The sequence below is a fragment of the Serinus canaria genome, chromosome 3 (assembly GCF_022539315.1).
Source record: "Serinus canaria isolate serCan28SL12 chromosome 3, serCan2020, whole genome shotgun sequence".
Lineage (NCBI taxonomy): Eukaryota > Metazoa > Chordata > Aves > Passeriformes > Fringillidae > Serinus > Serinus canaria.
The window spans coordinates 22,407,881-22,434,352 of NC_066316.1; the positions used below are offsets into that span (position 1 = coordinate 22,407,881).

General features: G+C 42.9%; 1 protein-coding gene across 1 annotated transcript; it reads right to left on the bottom strand.

Moving 5' to 3' along the window:
- Positions 1-2,311: 2,311 nt before the first annotated feature.
- DTL (denticleless E3 ubiquitin protein ligase homolog) lies at positions 2,312-26,409 on the bottom strand. The gene is made up of 15 exons (XM_009096460.3): positions 26,339-26,409; positions 26,052-26,177; positions 25,116-25,214; positions 24,729-24,790; positions 24,517-24,637; positions 23,983-24,048; positions 22,728-22,843; positions 21,978-22,051; positions 20,944-21,047; positions 19,934-20,038; positions 17,826-17,938; positions 14,363-14,452; positions 12,442-12,580; positions 7,374-8,245; positions 2,312-5,886 (listed from the first exon to the last, which is right to left on the bottom strand). Exons 1-15 carry the CDS (start codon positions 26,382-26,384, stop codon positions 5,818-5,820), a joined length of 2,202 nt encoding a protein of 733 aa, XP_009094708.2. The 5' UTR covers positions 26,385-26,409; the 3' UTR covers positions 2,312-5,817.
- Positions 26,410-26,472: the final 63 nt, after the last annotated feature.

Here is a 26,472-nt window from a genome sequence, read left to right on the forward strand (position 1 = left end):
TCAAAACCAGAGCCCTTCTCTGTGTCATGCTTTCTAACTGGCATGGCTGGGGGTGCTGAGCTAAGGAAGTTAAGAAATTAATTTTCATGGAGAATTTTTTTTTCCCTGCTGCCTTTATGCTTGAGGATATCTTTGCTTTTATGTTATACCGCTCCCCCAGCAGTCTCACATGACTTACTTGAAGATTCACCTCCATAGTGGAGTTACTGTAGGGCTGTTTGAATAGCTGTTTCTGAACAACCCAGTGCAAAACCAGGCTTATTTGGAAAGAAGAAAACCTTATTCTGATTAATGACAATACTGTGTCAAAACTAACTTTTTTTCAGAAGTTGACTGGGTTAAATCAGAGCAGGTGGAAGAAGAGTGTTCACAAAGAGAGGGATCAGGAACAGCCTGCAAATTCACACCCTCTTATTCAGAATGAACTGGCAAGCATGGACAACTGTCCCATTGCACAGAGGGAAAAATATGAATGTAGAGACGTGAGTCTGATGCAAAGGTGCAGCACCGCCCTCCAAAGCCCTACTCTTTCTTCTAAGCACATAACAACTGGATGAGTATTAGTTTCTCCAGCCACTTGCCTGTCTTATGCAATGAACTTCACTCTTTCACACTTAATGGTGTGAAAATGATGCTTGTTTTCCCCCCCTACTATTGTGCAACCATCAGCTTTGTCTTTATCACTCTTCCAGTCCTGCTTCTTCAAACAGCTGGATGTGTACAAACAGCCAATTCCTCATGATGTAACACTTTCAATTTTCACATTGACAGCACCCCCCCCACCCCGCTGTCAGCTACCTGCAGCAAATAATTCCATTCAAGCAAACAAGAACTCATTGCAGTTATGTCAGTCACAGGTTGTTTTCAAGAATCCAAGGGATCTCTTGATCTCAGTATACAAACTATCACTTCTCTGTCAGTGAATCCATGAAAAGCAGCAGAACAAAAATAATGGCGACACTGAATAATTCAGTAATACACTCTGACAATATCTGCTAAATTCCTGTCAACACAGCCTACCTTGCAGTTGCTGGAGCTGGCTTTACAGTCACACAATCAGTAGTCTGGTTTTTGGATACTTAACACCTTTGGCAAGAACAGGAATAGGAGAATAAGCTGGTATTTTTATCATAATGATGTTACAAGTAGAGGGATAAAACCCTAACCAAAACAGGTTCGTCACAGTTAGAGGCACGTGGATGTAAGAATGATCAGCTCTCCGAGGTCAGCCTTGTCTTTGCTGCTTGGGTTTGTGCCCATCTCCTCCTCTGCCACACTCACAATACAACGTGAGAGCACTTATGAGGCAACCAGGGAGTTACATAATTTATGACCCAAACGAAAAATCCAAGGATGGCACAGAAGTGGGTGGTTGAAGATGCTTTGCCAAAGGATTCAGTCATTCTTCAGGCAAGAAGTAAACCATAAATCTGAGTGAAGACAAGACAGAGAGTGGCTTTGGTGTTAATGTAAGTGGAGCGACTACTGTGGCTCTTTAATGGGAGGAATGAAGAACTTCCTTGGCTGTTTTGGGTTTTGTATGTAGAATCTCTTTAGCTCATGAAAGAGGAGAACCAGTGGTGGTTGTCTTATGTTTGGGCTTTCTACAAATTAAAGATCTAATGTAGTATAAATATCTGTAACCCAGACTAAAAAGTGACTAACCAGAGCTAACAGGCAAAAGACAAAGCTGAACAAATTCAGTAAGTCAGTCTTTTCACAATATCTCAACTCTAGAACAATTTATGTACAACTGTAACAGACCTGCAATAATGCAAAGCATTTAAATCAAGACTGAACAACTTCAAAAATAAGAATTGTTGTAGATACAGCAGTTAAAAATACTACATTGAAAAATTAGGGTGGGGTATTCAGACTTCATTGTACATAATGCTTTCTGATTTTTGAGTCTTTGTCTAGCTGCACAAGACTAGAGTAATGTGTCTTCCTGCTGTACTTTTAGTCCCTGGAATTTTTCCATAATGCACCAATTAAGATGGAAAGTTAGCCATTCTGATTAGAAAAATATGTAATTCAGACTGAGGCTTAAAATTTAAAGGTTATCTTCGCCTGCAATTTTGCTTTTTCTCTTCTGGGTTTGCACTGTCCTCATAGCAACAATGCATTATTCTATAAAACAACTGACACAAAATGTATGAGTAATTTTAGAAGAAATTACATATGGACTCTTTCATGTTTGCTTTCTCCTCACCCATGCTTTGCATTGTAGTTGACATTTTGTGCAGTGCAGATGAAGAGCAGTTCATTATGGGTAAAGCTACTCTTTGAAGGACAACACATGGATGCTGCATAGTAGCACAATGTATTTTATTTCTTGTAGTCTGAGCCATACATAAATCAGAGAGGGAAAAATGTGAACCACTGGGTTCTGAGTTCTGTGAAGAGAAACAGAGTGATAATTTCCACTTGGAAAACTGTTTAGGTCAGCTTCAGGAGGGAAAGAATGCAATTTGATTGTAGGGGACCTGAAGATGAACACCATTTCCCATTTACTGGAAAATAAATATTGGTGATGGAAAATGTTTAATATTTGACCTTGAGGACCCTCTTCAGAAGAATTACACATAAACCCTAGAATACCCAGCTACCAAATGCTTTTGCCAAATCCCTGGCTGAAAAACATCTATTTCTGAGCAAAACATCTTAAGAAATTATATACCACATGCAGAGAGCAACTAGAACATTTTTCAATGCCATGATGGTGCGTTTTTCTCCCACCTGAGTAGGCAGGTTACAAGATGGACACTCAAAGGTAAGATGGACCATACTGGAGATTTCAGCCATGTTCAGTGGCTGCAGAAACAACCATGCCAGAGGAAGACTCAAGCACCCCCTGACCAACAAGAAGCTGAACTCTACTAGAAGCCAACACTACACATCAAGAGGTAGTTGGACAGCACAGTCCCCTTGGTGGCAATGTAGTCCCCACAGGCTCATGTCTGTCCCCTCCACGGTTTTGGTCCGTAACTATCTGCTGAGGCAGGGAACTAAGGCAATTAAATTTTAGGTTTTCTTGGCAGTTAGCTTCCCCAGGGGACTCTTAAGTGAGTGCTGTTCCCAGCAGAAATGCTTGCCCAGGCTTGCTGACCATGCATCTGCACAGATCCTGGGAGTGCCTGCTCAGTTTTGCCCAGCAGGGTTGGTAAGCCCCAGTCACTGTCAAGCTGCCCTAAATCCAAACTGGTTGGGTGCTCAGAGCTGAGCAGGAGAGGCACAGCTTCCAACAGAACAGCAGCAAAAACTGTTGGATATAGCACCATCAGAAACTGCTGTGGTCACTCCCAAATCCCACTTGGCAGTCAGAGGGTAAACACTGAGGACAGAGACAGGACATCAGGAATCACTATCATCTGCCTGGAAAAACCTGTAGGATACATAAGCTGGGACCTACATACATATATAGGATTTGGGAATAATATCTTAAAAGGCTTAATTTGATTATAAAACATGATGGTCAGAGTTTCTGTAAATCCTTTAGAAGGAAAGAAAACTTGGAGGTATAGCTTGCTCACATATGATTTGTATCAGCAATTTTTCCGTGGTTTTGCAATTTTGTTTTCATCACAATAAGGTCAAGGCAGTTGGACATACCAGTTCATTCTCCTAGACTCTGAACCACGTTGACACCACGTTCAGATGAAGAAATAAATGCCTGGTGGTCCATAAAACAAGTCATTCCACTAAACAAGTATCTTCTAAAAGAAGAAAGTCTCACATGCCCATGGAATATTATTCATCCAAGAGGTAAGCCATTACTGTATATCCTCTCTAGGTAGACATTTATAAGATACAGGACATGGTGGTTTGGGTGCAGAACATTTCTGGAGGAGGAAAATACTATGGAAGAGTGGAGAAACACAAAATCCTGTAGCTGAAGTCTCTGACGACTCTCATGTACTTCAATAGGGTTCAGATCTCTTTACTCTGCAATGTTTTTTACAAACTGCATGGAGGAATCCTGCTTGAAAATCTAGTTGAAGCAAGGCAGGTTGTACTCCACAAAGTTGCTATAATAATTAAAATTAAGACAGAATTAAATCCCAAACCTACTTATTTTAGGTTATGTTTCTACTACTTCCATCTACTTCAATATCCAGAAGTAGGTTAAAATTAAACTAGCAGACTTTTTTATATTCCTGTTTTGCCTAAGATACTAGATCTATTCAGGTAGTCACTTTTTAAAAATCCATTTTTTAAAAGAAGGACTATTAAAAAAAAAATGCCTGAAGCATTCATAGGATGATGGCCTGTAATTCAGGAAACAAGAGAAATCTGTCCTGGCCTGGTCCTGGCCAAGAGCTCATGCTAAAAGATGCAACATGATAGTAACTACTTTTCTTTTTTTAAAAAAAGCACATTACACATTTCCTTTTGCTTCGTAGCTGTAACAGACCTTTTACAAAAGCAATTTTCTCTCAAGTAATTTATTTCCTTGCAAAATACAATCTACCACATAAAATACAAACCAGCTTGTTTCCTTCTAATCCCTTTCAGCTACCATGCTTTCCAATGTTACTGTAAAGTAGAGGTAAAAATTTAAGATAGAAAACATAAGTTAGTGGGATCATATCCCCTTCATATACCTCAATTCTTCTGCAGTGGAAAAACATAATAAGGATTCAAAGGACTTGATTGGTTTTGAAATTCATGGGAATGGTTACACTAGAAAACAGAGTAAATGCTCCAACATAAGATAGGGGTCTTCTACTAAAAGATTCTGGGGAAAGCATGACTGAGGAATTAGTGTCATTAGCCAGTGATCTCACTTCAGTGACCTTGTTCTATCACCAATGGGGACAACTTACAATGGCAAAGCCTCTAATATTAATATTTAAATGCTCTCAAGTGCTTTCTAAAATGTCAGTTGCCTCTTCCACAATTTACAAGGTATTATTTTGTAACTACTGTATTATAAAACTGTTATGAAGGTTATGTTATAAGCAGTTACTTATGCTTTGCTACAAGCTGAACCTGTAAGAGCTGACTGGCAATGGGCTGTTAAGGGATGTCTGTTTAGGATAGATCAAACTAATTCTTTGAACACACCTTGCCAGTATTTTATTTCAGTAAAGAGATAAATTTTTGGTCTTAAGAGCTGTAGTGCTGCTGGTTCAAGAGGCAGCTAAGTAGGTAAATACAGCAGTTTTCATGGTGGGAGAAGAAGGGGGATAGCAAGGGGAGTACAGGCATTATGTACTTGATTAAAACTTTGTCTCTTCTTACACCATAGCCACCATCAGATGGATGTGGGCTACTTAAAAGGTTTTTAGATTTAACACATTGCTAACTTCCCTGCTGGAAGCAGGAAGTCATTGCAGTACTAGAGGAATACTGTAGAAATGCCAGTCAGCATGAAGAGGCTCAGTAAATTTCTGTACATACATTCCAACACTTACTTTTCAGGAAAGTGTAATGATTTACACACTACTCTTAAGCAGTAGCAGTTTGAACAGCAGATTAGTAACATAAACTGACAAGGTATATGTGCCTGTCAACAATCCACAGCAGAGCTGTGTCTGTCTTTGGACTAGAACAGTTGCCACGTAAAAAATACTTTGTCTATAAAAAAATACATACCCTAAGTCAGAAAGAGACCATGAGTGAGTATTGTGTAGATTTTACACACTCAGCTCACTTCAACTGATAACAACTTTAAAAATGGGAAGACTAAAACCTCAAGTCTCTGAAGGTCTGACAACAAATTGTGTAATCCTGGTGCATTGTTGTTGGCATTGTTAAATCTGGTCTTGATACCCTGGTGTCAACATCCCTCAGGTGCAAGTGCCACACGCTGTTTCAGTCGTTCTGTGGCTTTCTGTGGAAGTATGTGCAGATCTTCCTCATGGAAACTGAAGTCGCTGCAACCTAGCAAGAAATAAAACCAAAATTAGCATGAAACACTTTTAGGTGAACAGCTCATATGCTGCAGGAATCTCCTAAGTCTCCCCTCCATCATTGCTCCAGTTTGCTCAGCTCCTCAACTAAGAGAGTAAATGAAAGGTTCCTTACTGCAATCTGTCTCAAAGGTAAGAGGCTTCCTATCTACAGGAAATACTGTCTAAAACCTAGGGTTGTCCCACTGCCATGAGAGATGCACTCCAGCTGCAGTTTCAGCTTCCCTACAGCAGGTAAGAGACTGCAGATTTCCAAGATACAGCAAATTCACTGAATGCTCTTGGCTATTCCTGGCATCTCCTAAGGCTATGAGAACACAGGAGCATCCCAAAATCTGAATCAGGGCATACTGGGCAGGAAAGGTAATTGTTCTATAGTAATCTCTCTCCAGGGCAAATCTCTCTGTCTTGTGTTTAAACATGTACAGCATAAAGCACAAGTAGTCACAAGTAGTTGTAGGTTTCCTATAACCAAGGTTTCTTGGTACCACCACAACATGAAGAGTCCAGCTGCTATGAATAACTTCAGGAATGGTGGTTTGCCAGGTCATATCTGATAGAAGTGTTGGAAGGGATGAAATCAGGTAAGAAATGAGATAAGCCTCAATGATGGCAACAACTTTTAGCATCAGATATTCAAGAGTACAACTAAAATTTGATGACTGGAAATTTACCTAACACTTACCGAAATGAGACTCAAAGACACTGGAGGACTTGGGAATCCAATTTCAGGGACAAGTCAAGTTTGGTTTGTTTTAAAAAATGTAATTGTAATTTCCTAGTTAAGCCCTCATGCCAACATTTTTAGCTGCTTTATAAGCTTAACTTTAATTTCAGATTGTAGGATGAGCTCTGTCCCAGCTCTCCTGTACACCAAAAGTAGGATGATGTAGGTCAAATCCTGCCGTCTCACTCTTGCACACTTCTTGTTTTCTTCTAGTTTTCCAGTGAAGGAACTTAAGGCATTATTTAATGACCCACAGTTTTAACATGGGTAACAAATTCTTTTGCTACCTGAGCTGGAAGAGAATTTAGCCCTTTCTTCCAATGTTTAAGTGGCTTTCCAGTAACATAAACAGGCAGATATGATGGTGAACACATAAACAGGAGATCTGCCAGGAAAGCTGTTGGCATTATTGTGCCTCTCAGAGTAGAGCTGCATTTAAGATGGCTACATCCTTCTAACATCCACCTGGGAGCTGCAAGGATCTCTGAGCTCCTGTGTGCCTTAAGTCCCTTGAAAATGAAAGGCCCATCATAAAAATTCTGATCCTGCATGGGAGGATTAGCAGATAACAGCATTAATGTATCCAGCTTATTAGGCCAGAAATCACCCTTTTGTCCATAGTCAAAGGGATCAGATAATTCTTTGTGCCTGAGCAGGAGGGAACAAACAAAGGGAGAATGGCAGCTAGGGAGAATTTATTTCATGAGGATGTTGTTGGCTGCCCTACTTACAGTTTTTGGTGAAGTGGCCACTGCCACAGACTCCTGTCTCTTGGCACCAGGGCTGCAGGATGACAGGGGACTGTTTGATGTGCTCTGGCTGCCAGCTCTGCCAGTCCGTAACTTCTCTCCCAGAGCAGACAACCAATTTTTTCTTTCAGGAGAACTGTTCTCTTTATCTACTACCTCTGTGTCTTTCCCACGTGGAGATCTGAAAAGATGGGGGGAAGTTTGAATGCCTGATGGATTAATATGGCTTCCAGAAAGGGAAGGCTCTTTTGGGCTGTGGCTGGAGCCTTCATGGTCGCTACACAAGTCAACCAGGCTGAGAGAATCTTCATCAGAAGCTTTTTGGTCTGGAACCAAGTGACATAAATTCAGCTTGGATTTCTTAGCTGCATGGTCCAGCTCAGTCACACAGCTACAGCCCTGCAGACACTTCTGCCCCACATCAGCCTCCTCGCTGCAGTCAAGCCTTCTCTTGGCACGCTTTTCAAACTGGGAGTGTGGGACTTGAGGAGGACAAGCAGATTCCAGGAGGCCCTGGGTGACTTGGGTGACTTCTGCCAGGGCTTTTCTAGGAGAAGGAGCCTTTTTCTCCACTTCTGGAGGAGAAGAGCAGGGAGTCCTTGTAACCCAGTGTTTGATGGACATTCTGGAGGAAGGGATGAGTTTGGGGGACACACAGGGGCTGGCTGCAGGTGGCTTGGCTGGGGTGGAGGCTGTGGCAGTCGGGGTTTTGAGAGCAGCGGTGGGAGTGCTGCTGGGCAGCGGGAGGTCTCCACAGTGGGTGGGAGCACAGGCAGCAGGCCGTGGTGAGGAAATGCACACACTGCCTGCTCTCAGGGCCTTGGCAGGAGTGCTTTGTGGGCTGGCTGCTGGCCCTGGGAGGGGAGAAATAAGTAGTCTGATGAGGAACACAGAACAACAAATCAAGGACAGTCTTTTTAAAAAAAACTCCTTCCTTCCAACCAGATGAATCAGTGCTGACCCTGTGGGTCAGATATACCCTTTTGAACTAAGAAGTTGTATAAAACCCTCTGATAAGCATAATGCAGTACATTTGTGTAATGTCTGACATCTATCCCTTTGGTAGTGAGTGCTCTTACATGAGCTACAGCCAAAAAAACCAGACAAAAACAAATCTTGGATCTTCAAAGTGTATCTAGCCTTGCTGGAGCTTTGGATTTTGCATTTCCAGACAACTGCCTGGCAAAAAGGCTGGTCCCCACCTGCCCTGCCTCTTTAACAGCTCCATAGCGGAGCTGATGGACAAAGGTACTGCAAGCAGGTCCCACGGCTAATTACAGTACCAAGGAAGCCTTACACTGTGGTGCCCTAGCATGTGAATATTGCTCCTGGTCAGGTGTTACTGGCTGCACATTTTAAAGATTTTGTTTAGTGAAGAACATGCTTTCATTCTCTTGTCTTTTTGCTGGCAGACTTTCTGCAATGTTGTATCAGAATGGAGACAGTAGTTATTTACCACACCCAGGGAAGCTTGAGAAATTCTTCACCTGCTGAACAAGGACTTAATTCTAAAGGAAATAAAATCTCTCAACAAATGATTCCCAATCAGGTATTTCACACTGGCTTCTGAGCTCACTAGCCAAGATATAAATGCCCCTGCTTGAAAATGAGAAATTTTGAACACTCAGAAAACATCAGTCATAGGCAGGGACATAAGGACCTCACTAACTAACAGTGGGAATCATACACAGCAAGGATCTCAGTCTGCAGCAATATTAGAGAGTGTTATTGTTATTTTTTCAAATGTTTTTATCTCCAGCCCCCTCCCACAGGGAGCACATTAGTAGGTTTGTAAGATGCCTGCTTTCTTATGCCATTCACATTCTCTGAAAAAATTCCTTCCTCCAGGATTTTTCTCCTGGGAAGCTGAGAAGCCTCAGAGAAAAGGAAAACAATTATTTTCTCATTTGCTTCTCCTCTGTTTTGCTCATGTGGAATGTGTTTGGAGATTGTTTACCCACAGGTGATTTGTTTCAGTGGGTTCCGGCGTGAGTTGTTTTGATTCTTTGGCCAATCAGGGCCAAGCTTGTCGGGACTCTGGAGAGAGTCATAAGTTTTCATTATTATCCTTTTAGCATTTAGTAAATATCCTTTCTGTATTCTTTAGTACAGTTAAGTATAGTATTCTTTAATATAATATAGTCTTATAAAGTAATAAATTAGCCTTCTGAGAACATGGAGTCAGATTCATCATTCCTGCCTTCATTGGGACATTCCCAGCAAATCCAAGACTTTCTTATTCACCTAACTCGTGGTGATGCAATTAAATGGGGTAGTGCCTTAAGGTCCTCTGTGCACTTCCACTGCTGGGCACAAAAGCACTAAAATTTTTGTGCATACCAGGGGTTTAATCCAAACTCTCCACTCTGAGCACTAGCACTGCCCTATAAAGCACTTCATTAGAACAATGAGAAGTCTAGTGTGAACAACCTGCCAGTTTCTTTACAGTGCTGGGCTCTCTCACAAACAATATGTTGAGTGAGCACCTACAGGCTTGGTTATATATCATACTAAAACTCTTCTTATCCTTTCACTGTATTATCTAACTAGTATCCAAAATACAAGTACTGCTGCATCAGAGCAAAATTGAATAAGATCCCATATTAAAGAATCCCACTACAAATAACTTCAACACAAAGAACAGAGTTAAAGGCTCCTTTCCTGATAAAGAATGCTACTTCATAACAACTTGCTTCAATCTGGGCTATGCAAATAACTGCCAAGATTTCTTCTCCTAATCTTTGGTTTAATGAGCACTTACAAGACAATAATAACTCAGCTGGGAAATTAGTTGCACTCAAAAATCTAAGCTCCTAGAGGGGAAGAAAACAGCAAGCTCAGCAACTCTTGATCCATAATGATTCCTACAAATTCATTCAGCAGAAATAGACTAGTTGGGTATGAGCACTTTGAATCCCAAACTGGCCTGAAAGTTATGCTGTGGACACACTGAATAATGGAAAAAGAGTTATCCTGGGAGTAGGATGAGTGTCATGGCAAGAAGCAAACAAAATTTGAGATAAAGAATATGAAGATCAGGCTTTTTTTTTACTAAGACTCCACACATTATTCAGGTTTCTACCAAGCCAGTTTGAAGCTGTTTCCATTTATGCTGCCACTGCACATGGTACAAATACTGCAAATACCTGCAGTCAACCTGCATCACACTAAAGCAAGTTATTTTGGATGTTTCCTAGCTTCTCTGCCACAAATCTTCTAGATTGATATTATCAATCTCCAGATTTAAGACTCACAAATTGTCCATGCACAGGCCTGCTCCAGAAATTTGGCTACACAAAACCACACAGAAAGTAGTACAACTTAAAGAAACCACAAAAGTAATTGCCAAAGAGGAAACTCTGGTTGCTGCACTTGATGAAATAGGTCAACAATCAATACACAACCTCAATCTCCTAGTTTGTTTGTCAGAAATGGGTGGGGAGCTACCTAGATTCATCCCAGCAGGTCTGAAATAGTCCTCTGCTTGCCAGCCCTGAATTAGTCTCTGCAGATAACTCCTATATTCTACCAGCACATGTTTTGTGTTCAAGAGCCAAGGTCAGCAGGAAGCCTGCTCTTGTGTTTGCAGTGTCTGTGTACTTCCTTTTCCCTCCTGTGTTACTTTAATGCAGCAAGAGCAGGGAGAAATAAGTAATTTTTTCTGGTATTATTGCCAAACCTGACTTGTAAAGTCTTAGTGTACAAGATACTTTAGATCTCATGTTTTTGGTCGAAACCTATGCTTACTTCTGTTTCTCTGGCACTAGGACACGAAGATATTTTTGAGCCCTCTCTGAGGAGGCTCAAAAAACAAAACAATTTGCACACACAAAACAATTTTGCACACACAAAACAATTATCAGCTATGTAGTGATCCTGGCACTCTCCCTCCTATTGTCCTGCAAACTTCCTGCTAGACTTGTTACTCGCTGGCAAAAGGTTAGAGGTAATGTTATCCCATTAGTGGGATTTGGAGACCTTCAGCCTTTATTTGTGCTAGCCAAGATGAAATTCATTTGGAGGGTGGCTCAAAAAGATAGGTGGAATGCAGGAAGTCACAGCAGCAGCTGCTGGGAAGCTATTGTATTCTTAGTTTCAGAGCTACTCTACAGAGAAGCTCATCTTACTTTACTCTGGGGGGAAGGCACTTCTCCTTTCACCTACTTTACTGCAACAAAATGCAGGTTACAGACAAATCAAAGTTAAAATTATGATCAGGGTTCCTTTTTTCTGCTCTAGGCTCCCACCTGCTTAGTGACTCCCTTCTCTACAGAGCCCAGATCTGCTTGCTAGCTCAGAGCATGCTGCACAACTTGTCTGAGTGCCCAGGCTTTGTAGAAAGGTACTGCATTTGTTTGCTAGACTTAACACATGAATAGATGATTAATTCTGGGACATTACAATCATCACAATTGTCTACATGGTTTTTTGAAGTACTTTCACTACACAGCATTTCATTTGGCTGTATATGGTCAGTACCACTGACTGAAGATGAAGAAAGAGAGACAATACTGATAACTGCACCTGAGAAATAACTCTGTGCACAGTTCAACTATGGGCAGAAGCAAACAGGTCGGAGTTCCAAGGCTCTACATGTGCTATCAGCCCTTTGCTGGGTAAACTACCAAACTAGAAAAAGCATATGATTCTACAGCTCTTGGTTAGTATTTGATAGGAAAATGAAAAAAAAAAAAGGTGAGTTCTTGCTACAGTGACAACTCCTTAGGCTGTTCAATTATCAAACAGTGCCAAAACCCACTGAAGATCTGTGTCAATAAGACAAGATCTGACCCAACAAGCTGTGTCAATAAATATCTGCTTTGCAGTCTGGCCATACAGACTTTGCCATACTTGTAAAGTACTTCAGCCAGCTTGTCCTGTTGATGGCAGAAGTATTTACAAGTAGAAGTGCTTGTCTGGCTATATGAGTAACTGCCTAATATGAGAAAAACCTCTGTACCAACAAGCCAAAGGCTTTTGTTGGTAGAGAGAAGAGACAAAATTCAGCAGCTGTGTTGCAGAGCAAGATATGTCAGCTCAGGGGCCTTACCTGCTCCCTGTTGTTCTTCTGGTTTCTTCTGAGTCACCCAGCCCACCAGGCTGGCTTTCCTGGATACTGATTTCTCTTCCTCAGGACAACGTTGTAATCGCCAAATCCTCACAGTGTTGTCATCAGAGCATGTGGCAATCTAAGTATAAATTGGTGTGTTAGAGTGACCAGGGCACATCCTATGGATCACTGGCTGAGTGAACTGGAACAGTTTCATCCAACACACCACACCAGTATGAATGATGGAGAAGCTTGGCTGAAGGGGCACAAGATTGACCATTAAAGAGTGAAAATAACCCAACTCTGTTTCATTACGGCACCAGGCAGCAGTATTTGTTTTACAGCAGGCAAGGCTGCTGCATCCATGTCTTTCTGCTCTAGAAATCTCAGTCACCACCAATCATTTGCTTCACATGGCTATGTGAGAGACACTGCTCTGCTCAGGGCATGGCACACTTTGGGATTTCAAACCCTCAGTAGACAAAAGCAGCCACAATCCTTTGTGCACCTGCATCTTAATCTGCCTCTTTTGCTGAGGACATCTTCTGCTTGGGGACAAACATTTGCAGCACATTGAGAAGGTGACATTGGATGGCTGCTGCATGAGCTGTGCTATCTCTTCAGAGTCAGATGTCAGCAGTACCTGGCAGAGAACCCAACTCTGCCAGGAACACAGCTCTAGAGCCCTGCTGCAGCACCACGTGCTCCAAAAAGATCTCTGGAATCCTGACCAAAGGAGCAGCACCCATCTAACCCCCACTTTATGGCTATCTTAGGCAGATTAGCTGGTGACTAAGCAGGGAGTCAATCAGTAGAAAGAAAAATGAAATGCTGTGGTGAAAGTTCATAGCAATCAGAATGGGGCAAGTGTCTCTATTCTGACTTTTGTCACACCAATGTTGTCCCTACCAAAAGCAACCTTGCTTCTCAAATCACATCAAGCAGCTTCCTGACCTGTCTTAGCTCCGTATTTTCCACTTTTCCTCATGCTTTGGCATCTGAACAATGGCTGCTATTTCTTCCCTGTGTCAGTAACACAGGGAAGAAATAGCAAGGCTGAACTGGTCTGCATTTCCAACACATCATGATCAGGATGCTGGGCTACCTCTAGATCACAGATTTAATCTGAAATGTCACTTGTCATATTGTGCATCTTGCACAACGAGAACAACTCTTGATGTTTCCCTGCAAGACTCCCACCCTCCTACACTGTAATGCTTTTGTGAAGCCCTGGTGCTGCAATGGAAGCTAGGGAAAGAAGCTGACTTCTTTAACATTGCGGGGCGGAAGAAAACACTGGCTATTGTTAGGACACTGCTCAAGATTTTTCAGGGTTATTTCTAGTTTTGAGCTAGGCCAAACATTTGAACCAACTTCCTACTGCAGTTGTTTTTCTTTTAGTGACACCTGGTGCATAACTACTGACCCAATTTCACTGGAGGCTCTTTTTGTCATAAAAAGAGATCAGCTCAGATTTTGAAAAGAGGTCACAGTGAAAAGAGTCCATATGTTTTTAAAGGGCATTCAAAACTTCTTGCCACTCTATACAAGACTAGCAGATGTATTAATGGTCAGAGAGAAAGGAAGAAAACAAGCCTTTGTCTTATTAAAGCCCTGATTAAATTATTTCACTGTCTTGTCTCTTATAGGTAGTATCAAGCTCTCATCAGGACAGGTCTTTACTGATCTGCAATTTCTTAGGATTTCTCAATTAGCCTAAATTATCTGAAAATAATAAAAAGGTTCTGATACATTGTGCTAATATGACAAGGTTGGATTACTGTCTCCTAAATGAACATTTTAGAACCGATTGACTGGAAACTTCCTCCAAAACAACAAATGCTGCTGTCATTTTGAAAAGCAAATGTTGTCACATCACATCTATTGTTTCCCAGTAAAAACCATTTTGCAGAAGACAAACCTTAGTGAAGTCTGAAGGACACCAAGCAATGGAGGTAACTTCCTGAGAGTGACCAAGGAGTACCCGTGGAGGAAGGCTGGGCTCAGAAACCTTAAAAATTCCACAGAAAAACAGGCAAACAGTCAGAAGGCACACAGCCTAATATACATCTCCAAGAAAAATCTCATATCCCACCTGTGAAGCATATGGATACTTCCCATCTGTCCCGTACGAAATGCTCTCAGCCTGTCATCATGAGGCAGCAGCTGAGGAACTCCTAAGCAGCAATTCATGGAAACACTTGTTCAATTCCTGCTACACACAGGAATTCTGTCCTCCAGTGTTGACAGCCCAAAACATGACACAAGCATTTTAAATATCTCTACTTGTTCCAGGTAAGATGTTGGGAGGCTCATATTTTAAATCAGGTTAGGCAAATGTATTTTGCTGCTATTTTACCAATGTCCCAGTCACAGGTCAATGGTTTACTAAAAAAGTGAAACCACTACCAACAAAATCCCATAGATGAACCTCCACTGGCTTCAGAACTGGCATTTGTGCAACTGCCAAGTGCCTGTTCCTTCTCCTTCAGCTGGACCAGAGACCCTCTTAAGAGTTCATAGGAAAGCTCTCTCAATCACTCACATCCATTCAACTGACCTCCATTTCTCTCACACTCTTCATAAAAATCTTTCTCCTGGTCTACAGTACTGCTACTTATCTTTGACTCCAGCTCCCTTGCTTTCAGCAGGCAATCCTTTCTGGAGCTGTGAGTCACCATCATTGATGTGACATTATAAGGGAGATTTATCAAGGGGATTTGCATAAATGACTAAGGGAATGAACAGATCCTGCACTGTCTGGGAAAAGGAGTGGATGTTACATATAGGTTTCAAAGGAAGATGCAAGACTTTGGGGGAGGCTTTTGATTTACCAACATTTTTCTCTTGCAGATCATCTACAACAGCCTGCAAAACTGCAGCTTCAGAACTTAAGTTGTTTTGATACAAACGGGTTCATATTAACAGGACCCCTTTTTCCCTGGCATGACAGAGGCAATCACTTGACTAAATATCCACTAAATGCCTTGGTCAGAGCATTCCCTTCATTGCCAAAACATGCAATGGAAATAAAATCCCTGTTTTAGGGAATAAACAGGAGATCTTGGTGGAGAGAACACCTTCACTTACAGTTAATAACAGTCTTGCTATTTTACATTCATAGCAGCCAAAACAGTGGTCCAGTAGCCACTGATGGCTGGAAGGAAAGCAGAGGAAGGGAATTACTCTTTCTAGGACCTGGTGGTTTTACACTACAGCAGAGTAAATTAAAGGAACTATACTATTCCTGTGAAGTGAAGAAGAGTGCAGAGTTATGGCTGTGTCCATGTGTTTGGCAGAAGACTGTCAGGCAGTCTGCATGTTAAGTCAGAATTAGCCCCAGCACAGACTGCTTTTTGTGCCTGAATTGACAGGATATTGTTGGGGAAGTGAGGCCTATTGTGGTAAGGTTAAAAAGAGAAACCTAGGAAATGAGACTTTTTTTAGTTACTCTCCTCACTGGAAACAGCTGTTAGATCCATTTCCAAGATGCAGCCTACAATGGTGTCTATGGCTTTGTGCACCATGATACAGAAGCATCTCCATTCCAGGGCTGGGACACACCAAAGTGTAACCTGATATGGTTTCCTGGGAGTGATACACATCAAAGGATTGAGAGAACAATGGAAGCACAAATCTACAAATGGTACTGTTTTATTACCAGGAAGGTACCTCAGATAGGTAACATCTTTGTGAAGAAAAACCTCACTACTCTTCAGCCTGTATAATCTTATGGTCGTTCAGGAGTGAGAGTTCATCAATTGATGAACTTCTAGTTTAAAAAAAACCCAACCAAACACAACAAATGAAGTGTTTATTGCCTGGAAGTGACTTGTATATGAAAATAGACTGAAACCTCATCCTTGTCAGCAATAACTTCTATCCACAGTGCTTCTCATTCAAACACAAACTGAGCACTGTGTCAAAAGTTTCTCAAAGAAATCATCTAAGTGGAAAAGGTCTTCCTCTGCATTTCATTCCTCTCTAGATACAGAAAGAGCTCTTCATTAAGGTCCTTATAACATTACCTGTTAACTACTCATGCATCAACTACTTCACAGCATAGTAAGTCCTCATGCCATGAAAAGATACATGTTTCAGAGTCAGATCTGTCAACATTTAAATGAAGAAGCCTCTGAATACAACAGATCTTGAAAGAGACAAATGCACTGAAGTCCCACTTTCTAATATGACTGTGGTATTAAAATAAAAAGTAATCATCTGATGATTTATTTTATAAATATGCAATATGATCTGTCACTCATATGTGATAGCAACTGAAGCCTTCCATACATGAATGCATTTTAAACGTGCGCAAATGCTTACATTTTGAGATATAATGACATTCTTGAATACTCTCAACTGAGTCCCAGCCTGTGTCCCAAGAGAGTATCAAAACACATGAATGCAGAATGTGCAACTCAAGTTCACACAGGCATTTTTGCTGAATTTGCACAGAACACGAGGAAGGTTAAAATTACACCACTTGGCACAGTAATCCTGCTACCACACTCCTGCCTCCACTGAGTGAGCAACCCAGCTGCTTCCAAGTGTTCTCCAAAATAAAGAGGTGACGTGCTCAAACCACAAGCTCAGCAGGCTGACCCTCTCCTCTGAGAGGCTTGTATTTTACTTTCAGACTTGTTGTGAAATGGGTGCACAAGTCAACACTCCCTAAAAACGATCCCAAAACTGTAATAGGCAGTCACCTGTGGTTTCTGTCTATTCTACTTCAGTAAGTCCACTCTGCTCCCATATGAGGAACATGAAGAACAGAACTTGAAGCATGCCTTATTCTGAGGTGCCTGCTACTATCTTGGTGACATTTGCATTTCCTACACGTCACTGCAAGATGTTAGGTGATGAAGGCCCTCAGCTGTCAGACAGTGCTTTGGAATTTTGCTGAAGGCTCTGGTGAGCCCTTGCTGTAACACAAAGGCTTTAACTACTGTAAATTAAGCATGAGAAAAAGCTATGTCTGAAGCAGGAGCTGGAAAAGGGAGAGGTGGAGGGAAAGTGTGCGCTTTAAAACAATTAAACTTTTAGGTTTCTGCTAATGTGCTCCACTGCTAACTATGAACCGAGAACTGTCTGTCTACTTGTCATAGCTGCCTGAATCAACAGGACTGAAAGAGGATTTTAATGCCCATTAAAACCAGATTAAGAACAGCAATTTGCAATAAGCAGCAGTGATGAGAGATGTACTGATGGCAGGAAGTTAGCTCTGTTTTACATTAAACAATTACACAAAGCCTTGACAGCAACATACACACTCCAGGCACAACATGCCAGGAGCTAGCCCCATGCTGCTTTGGGTAGGACTGGGAAGCAGGAGCATTCTATGTGAACATGAAAAGCAAAAGCAGCTGTCCTCATTGCCTCACCTTCCAGATGTAGGCATTGCAGTCACTCGAGCCACTGACCAGGAACTGGTCATCTGGGCTGGTGCTGGATTTGATGTAAAAGGTTGAATTCTGGTGTCCACTGAAAACTGCCACTGTGAAGAGAAAATAAAATACAATAATCAGTAAAAGTCCTACTCAATGCACAGCCCTGGAGTCAGTTGTGCAAGGAAGGCTGATCTTACAGGCTTTTCCTGCCTAGCCACATATCCTTTGGAGAAAGTGGTTGCACTGCTCCCTTGCTCTGGGGCTCTGGCAGCAGGAAGTTTTTATTATTCAACTGGAGCCCTTCAGGCTTCCCAAACAAACCAATGGCAGTTTCATTAAAGCTCTACCTTGACCTGTATGACAAGCAGGCTCAGCCCTCACCTGGGCTGCCCCACTCCTCTGGTTCAGGCTCCCCGTCTCCTCCTCCCTCAGCCGCCATCACCAGTGCCGCTCCACCAACATGAGCAGTCTCGCAGCAGGAGCCTTCTTCCACACAGGTGGCAACAAAAGCACTGGATGCTCCTTCCTCCTGCTGCCAGCAGCTTTATTTCATCTATAAAACCCATATTTCATCAGTCATACTCTCCTGTATTTAAAGCCTCAGTAGTGTTTGCTAAAGGCCTGAGACCATCACCCCAAATGGCTGACAGGGCCCTACCGCAATGGCCTCCACTGGCAGGAGAGTCAAGCGTGATCTGGAGCGCTTGGCTGCACCACGTCCTGTCCTCTCATGGGGCACAAAGCACAGCTTTCCCTGGGTAGCCCAGGCTGGGCTGGCTCCCTCTCCTCCAGCCCTGTTTCAGCAGTGGCTCTCACAGAGGAAACAACCCACAGACCAAGAGGACACGAGGCCGCCTTCAGTGGCCTTTGAAGAGTTGCAAGACCCCTTTGATTTTTTTTGCCCGCAGCTCTCGCAGTGCAGTGGCCATCAGACAGCGAATCCCTTCCTGAAGCAGGCAGCAAGTGCTGTTACAGGAGGATTTCCTGGTGAACTGGAGCTGCCTTAGTGCTGCACGGCAGCAGCTGCAGCCCCAAGGGTGGGCGGGCGCTGCCCTCAGCTGAGGGCGGCCCGAGGGCGGGAGGGCGCTGCCCTCTGTGGGAGCTGCTCCGAGGAGCAAGCAGCACGGGAGCTCCATCCAGCTGCAGCACGGGGCAGCACGGGAGCTCCATCCAGCTGCAGCACAGGGCTGCTCGCCTTGGCTGCACAGGAGCTCCATCCAGCTGCACATGGCTGCACACACAAGGCAAGAGCTCCATGAGGAGGCCGAGGGCTGCACTGGCCAGAGCCTGCTCCCCTGAGGGACAGGACAGACAGCCCATCCCCACAGAGCGGCCAGCGGCGGCACCCGGGGTTAACCTCAACAACCAAGCTATTAATATTTACGCCTAGCAGCACTTATCCACTCTGGAAGCATTCCCAGCCACCAGACTGCCTTCCTGAAGAGCAGACAGAAGGACACATGGTTCATTTCATTTCAGTTAACTGAGAGACTGAGAAAAGGCGATGGAAAATAAATTATGTGTCTGGCTGGAATGCATCTAACAAGTTTTGCCACCGGCCTATGGCAAAGCAGCTTCGTGCACCAAAGGCTCAGGGCCGTCTTGTGCATGTAAAGGTCATGGCTGCAGAGCTGAAGGAATCCAAAAGGATGAAGCACCTCAATATGCTGGGGATCCTTTCTTCCAGAAACGGTGGGATAAGTTAAACTGAAAAGACACCTTGAAATAACTGAAGTTCTCAGGTGATCACTTTCAGTGGATTCATATCTATAAGTCTGACAAACCAGTGACTTCCAGTAAGCAGAGGATTCAAACTTGCTTTAGGCTGGATAGCAGCCATTCCTCACTGGATAACTGGAGCTAACATGCAAACTACCATCAGTCTCTGTCTGGGTGAACCTGTATCTGCTATTAATTTCATGTGGATGACTTAGCATAAAATGTGGATCTGTTCTGCATAGCTTTAGAGATAAGAGCATGGAATAGGTTTCCTTTAAGCTTTGAAATTGGTCCCTGTCTCTCTGTCAGAGGGACACACTTGCCTCTCTAGGCTCTGTAACATCTATCATTTTGGCAGCTATTTCCACAGATATCAAGCTTACCTGGAGTGGTCCTTAAACTTGTCATATTGAACATGTAGATACTGTCATCAGTGCAGTTAGCAAACAGATTAGCACCAGTGGAATCCAAAACCAGGCTAGAATATCCTACAGAGAAAGAGAGAAGTTCTTCAGAAGAAAAAAATTTGGAAAAGAGATATTCTCAAAGAAATGCCCAGAGAAAGAAATTTGGAAAGGATCTGGAACATGTATGAGATTGTCATGGTAAAGTTTTTATGTTTGACAGAGCATTTGCTGAAGAAGAAATGTTTCTAGAATAACATCTACATTTTCCCATGAGGATTCAGAGAAAGGATTTAGAAAGGAATTGCCCCTTCAGAACAGGAAAGTGATTTATTTGGTAGTTTCAAACAGATAACAGGAACAACCAATTGTAGAAACAAAGACCAAAAATAAAGATGCTCATGCTTTGATAGTACAAGCCATTCTCTGATTTGCTAGTGATTCAGGTTCAAGAAAAATCTTTCCCTGCAGGCAAATTATTTCACAACTACCTCCTTGGGAGTGACACTGACCATTACCACATTGATCAGACAAATCATCAGGAATTACTGTGCTGCATCACAGCATTGTAAGGCATTAAAGATAAAAAGAAGAGAGAGAAACATGAACAAGTGTGCTATAGTTTTTGATAAGTGTCAAGAGGTGATAATATAAAAACCCAGTCCTGTCTATTGTCTTTGCAAGAGACAATGCAAAGAAAGTTCAATCTGAATTTTACTCATGTATCAAAATGACTAGCTAAATTCCTCATCAAGATCTCTACTGTTCCTCTCACTGTTTATGAAAATGCACCGCTGAAGCTTCTGCATGTTTTTATCATATAAAGTCAGGCATGTTCACTCTTCAGCTTGAAAATTTGATATTGGCAATCAAGATACCCTGCAGAGTTTGCCAGTCTGATCAACAATTGGCTATAGAGATAAGAAATGTCACAGACAGTACTTCTTAAATTCTCTCTACACTGTACCAAACCCATGTGCAGTGCTCACCAAGCCTGCGAGTGCTGGTCCCAGGGTAGCAGAAGGAGCGGACGGGCAGCGGGTCCTGGCGGAAGGCGGCGTAGTTCCTGCGCAAGTCCCACACCTTGATCACGCTGCAATAGAAAAGCACCAGGGTCTTCAGCTTCCCTCATTTCCCCTTCCATGCTGATAAAGCCTTTCAAGAGCACAGAAATCAGGCTGCTCATGACTGAGGAGTATCCAGTGCTAAGGGGACTACAGCTGAGCAGGAGCAGAGCAGAGCCGTGCTGAAAGCCAGACATCGCTCTGCTGGCCATAGGTGAGGAGGCAGCACTGCCTTCTGTAACTAACACAAGACTGAACAAGAGCCTAGAAGCCAACTTCCTTCAACTAGTAAAAGGAAATACATGGATGCATTTATACTTCCAACAAGTAGTTTTAGTTTGTCGTTTTAAAAATTAAGTCTTCCAATTTTTTTACTTGCTCTTTGGGAGCAAGTCTCTGTCGTGAACCATAGGCAGGACAGTCAATCCTATTTGCCTCAGAAAGGCTCTGACCACATGGAACCTGCTAAAGAATCAAGTCCAAGAGGATCATTTCCATGCTGATCAATAAGACAGTTTGCTCAAGCTCCAAGATGCTGCAAGGGATCTGGCACCTAAGAGAATGCATCTTTTGTAACTCAAAGCAACATTTTCTCAAGCATGCCTACACATATCCAGGCCCTGACCACCCACTCACATCCATAAAGGCTGTCTAACAATAGTCTGTCTATGTGTGGTATCATAGGTCTGTGAGAATAGAGAGAGGGAAGAATTGCTCTCATTCTGCCCCACAGCTAAGACTAAAATGAGCATTTACCACATATCACAGTTGGTCCAGTACTGCAATCTCCAGTAAGGAAGTAAAGCCAATGCAAGCTGGCTGCGTAGCTGTTGATTCCACCTAGCAGTAACTCTAGGTCTTGTTGGCCACTGAGTGATCTTAGAGAGAAAAATCTCCCAAACATTTTATGCCATTGAGCACACAGAATAGATAGGAAAGCAGGCATCCTCCCTCCTTACCCATCAACAGCTCCTGTAGAGATAAGAGTATGCTCGTCCTGAAGCAGCACCACTGTTACACTCTGCTGGAAATCCTTAAAAAGAGAAGAAAAAAGAACTTTATTTTCTTTTAAGGTCAGCAAGATCTTGCTGCTTAGTTCAAGGCCATGTGAATGCAGGGAAAACCTCCTCCTAGCCAGGCAGCAGAACATAGAAACAGCAGATGTCATTTAGGACACAGCAACGCTTTGAACACTCCCACCAGTGAAATTGCCACTGAGAGAAGTATTTGGGCAGCAGTTTGAGATTACATCTTTCAGCTCACAGATAAGAGGGCTGTCTTCATCCCAAAGTTTAATAGATTAAAAATGATCAGGTCTTACTCCAGTAAGGCAGTAATTTGCCTGGTCAAATTAAGTGAGTAAAAAAAAAAGAAAAAAAATTTACAACTCTCCCTATCTCTCCCCTCAAAAACGGACTGCTGGCCACTCCTTTCCTCCATGGGGATGGAGGAAAAAAAAAAAAAAAAGCATGTATTTTCACATAGCATTTGCCCAAAGTTGGCTTTCATGGCACGTGGGTTGTTAGGCAACTAAACAATGTCTAAAATTAGCCACTGAAAATGACAACAAAAAACCCTATCTCTGCAAAGATAAATGGAAGCATTTACCACATACAAGCCACATATTTCTCACTATATTTACTTAGGAAGAATTCTGTGAATAACACTGTCCCCAGAAGACACATTTTGTTTGTTGCCCAGACACCCACCACCAAGGGAGCAAGTCCTCTCAGGTTCTGCCTCTTCTTCTTTGGTTTGGAAGGAGTCTGCTTGTCAGCCACATTGTGTGCTCCACTGATTTGATTTACCTGCCTGTAAAAGCCATCTGAAAGAAATCAAAGACATCTCAGTTAGTAGTTTACATGCAATTTTGTTATCACTTTAATAAAACAGGCATCAGCTTGGGATTAGACCTAAAAGGTGGCTTAGGTTAACCTTTAAAATCATTACTGTATTCTGAAAACAAAAACTAATTACATACAAAACCAGTGAGAAGAACATACTGCAAAAAACTAGAGGTCAGTGTAGCATGGACAATGAAACTAAAACTGATCTAGGCAGGCTGCCTTTGGAAATTGCTACCCCTTGGTCTTTTTTTCACATGCATCCTGGTCTGGAGTGTTCAACCCACCTCATTCCAAGCAGAAACGCCTCACTGGAAGATGTCCAGTGCTTTTCCACTCTATTTTATAATTTCATGTTCAGCCTTCTGTTGTTACCTTATGAAATGTACCGCCTCACTAGAGTAAGGCAACTTTCCTACTTTTTTTTCCCCCCACACCTTCCACTTCAATCATGTGGAGTCGGTGAACTTTTCCTTCACTTGCATGTTTGAAAAGCCAGGGGACCTGAGACAGATGGAAGAGCAAGACATGTTCAGGTAAAGAAACTGCTGTGGCAGAGCAGGGAACTGGGAAATAGCATCAGGGGAAGGGGCTGCAGAAGGAAAAACTTCAGGAAACAGACAAAGGAGCAGAATGAGCTCACATCATATTCATAGTAGGTGTTCCCACAATATATTCAGTTGCCACCAGCACTCACAAGCTCTTTGTTTCTACACTTTCTGCCTTCCTTCCTACTCTGGCAGGAGCCTTTCCAGCTTTTCCTCACCCCTCTGGATGGCTCTGACCTAAGCAATCTCTCTTATCTCACCTGCTCTTGCACTGCTCTAGCAGGGGTGCATTCTGTACAGTCTCACCTCCTTACCTACACAAAGGGAATTATCAAACCAGCCTGTGGCTTGATGCTGCACATCTGGGACTGCTGCAAAGTGGAGAAATGTATTACACATAGATAGCAGAGATACCTATTCCATCCCCTAACAGTACCTAAAGCAGTACGGTTGTCTGAGAATCCTTTGCTGCCTACATTGTAATCAAAAGTATCAGTCCAACAAGCCCATCTGAGCAGTCCTTTTACATGAGATACCAAGCTTTTCTGATACATATCTGAAAGTTTATTTACCTTTCTTGTTGCACCTGGTATCCCAAACCATGATGTTTCCATCTCTCCCTCCAGTACAGAAAACAGCTGAGAGAAAAAAAGTCTTATTAGCTTCCAAAAAGCATTTATTTAATTAACTGAATGCAGTACAATGCCATCTCTGTACCTCTGGCTCTCCTATCCCGACACTTGGGATGCCAGTCCTGGAAATATAAAACTCAGGCCAATGTTTTCCCATGCTTTTTGACTTGTTCCCTCACTTTTGCTACCCTTTTCTTACTCCCACTACAGAAACCAGCCTATGCAAAGCATATTCACACACTTGGGTATGGAAGCAGATATCCTAGCTCATCTTTGCTGAGATCAGAAATGTGCAGATTTTAGCATCAGGACACCAGCAAGCTCCAACTAGACAGTTTTACTTTCCTGGCTGGGTCACTGCTCAGGCCTGTGCTATTGGTACCTGTCAGTTTCCAAAGCCCTTTTTAAGCTCTTAAAGTACTTTGCCAGAGGTAAAGAAGGGAAAAACAGACAACAGGCAATATCAACATTTACCTTTCTCAAATCTAGAAAAAGCAACTGACTTGAGGCTACACTGGTGACCTTTGCATATGCCAAGAAGCTCTCCAGCTCTCACATCCCACACCTTGGCTGTCTGATCTCCTGAAGCAGTGACCTTCAGAGGGAAAAATAAAAAGCTTAAGTCATTTTCTGTACACAGTTGCCAAAGCATTGAAAAAAAAGTCAGATGGCAAAAGATTGCTTACAATCCTGTGCTCCCCTGGCACCCAGGCAAGGTCAAATACAGCATTTGAGTGAGCCCGCCATTCTAACAAGAGAACAAAAGCCAAGATTAGTTCAGTGCATTGTAGCATGGTATTTTGCAGAAGACTAAATGACATCAGACACTGAAATCAGAAATCTTGTCAACAGTTTGCCTTAGGCATGAAAGACAACACAGAACAATTCATCTACTACTGCTGACTTAAGAGCACATTCATGCTGCTGCTTTGTAAAGACTCAGCCAACTATGTGGAAGGAATAAAGTACTGCCTACAATTTATGTTTTAAGGACTTGCAAAAAACTCTCTTTGATTCCAGCAAATCCCACACTAGTCACATCAAATGAAGATCACCTTCTGTACAACACCTACCTTTAAAGATGAGCTTGCTGGTGGTCTGTGCTTCAGTATCATACAATCTAACAAACCCTTCTTCATTTGCAACTGCCAGGATGTGCTCCAAATTTGGGGCTGAAAAGAAATTGAAACATATTATATGATGTAGCTAATACAAAATCATGCCCATGCTCTTTGTGAAAGCCATAGTTGCTTCACATAGGGAATGCAGCAAACATAAGGCTGTGAAATAAACAGCATTTACATGGCAACCTAAGTGTTAAAATACAGAAACACCGGCAAGCATTTTTTCTAGATGCTCTCTTCAGGAATGACTATACATGGGCAATCAAATGGCTTCAGAAGCAACCTTGGAGGTAATATCTCTTTCACCAGCTATAATAGTTTTCCAGTTACACTTTTCTGTATCTAGAATACCTATCATCTACAGCCTCCAGCATTTTCTATGATCTGACTTGGAAAAGTAGGAAGCCACCTTAGAGAAAGGTAAATTCTCATGCCAAAACTAGAGCACAACGAATGAAGATGTTTTGCCCTTAAGATCCAGGAGCTTCACTGCTTACTCCTTTCCCCCATTATGGGGAAATGCCGCGTGTAACTGCCTGGCGACATTCATCGACATCTGATTTCTACCTAATGTTCTCCACCTTATTATAGCTTTCATGTATTTTGAACAAAGCCCAGTTTTCCATCTATGTAGCCTCACACTGTCACCAAGAGGACATACCTTGAAACACACAGAGATGAAACAAAGAGACACTAAAATAAATGCTTTACAGTTGCTCCTTTGAGGGAATACTTCCCATCAGTATCTAGCTGCACCACGATCCAAAGTTCATCATGTGTTGGAGCAAGGAGACTGTAGAAGTAAGCTCACTTTAAAACAACAAACTGCTGACAATAGAGCCCATACCCTGGCCCCACAAAAGTTCTTTCAGGAGGTTACTTTACCTGTAGAAAAGGTGCAGCCGAAAGGAGGGACCGGCATTCCCGTTTCCCCGTAAGACAGGTGGTCATCTTCTCGGCTGCACTGGTAGCTCTCCAAGAGATGCTGCAGGGGAAGCGCTGAAGACCGACCTACAACGGGACAGAGGGACTGTAAGCGCCTCAGACACCACAGGCTCGGGCGCCACCAGCCGCCAGGCGGCCGCCGCGGCTGTGCAGGCGGCCGGGGTTGGATGGGGACGGGAGGGCGTGCGGAAAGGCGCGGTGGTGGCGGCGGCAGGCGCGGTACTCACGGGCGGGCGCGGCGGCGGCGCGGCGGAGCAGCGCGCGGCACAGCATGGCAACGGGACGGCCCGCGCGCACCGCGCCAGCTCCCGCCAAACCACCGGCCCGCCAAGCGCGCCGCGCGCCCTCATTGGCCAGCGGC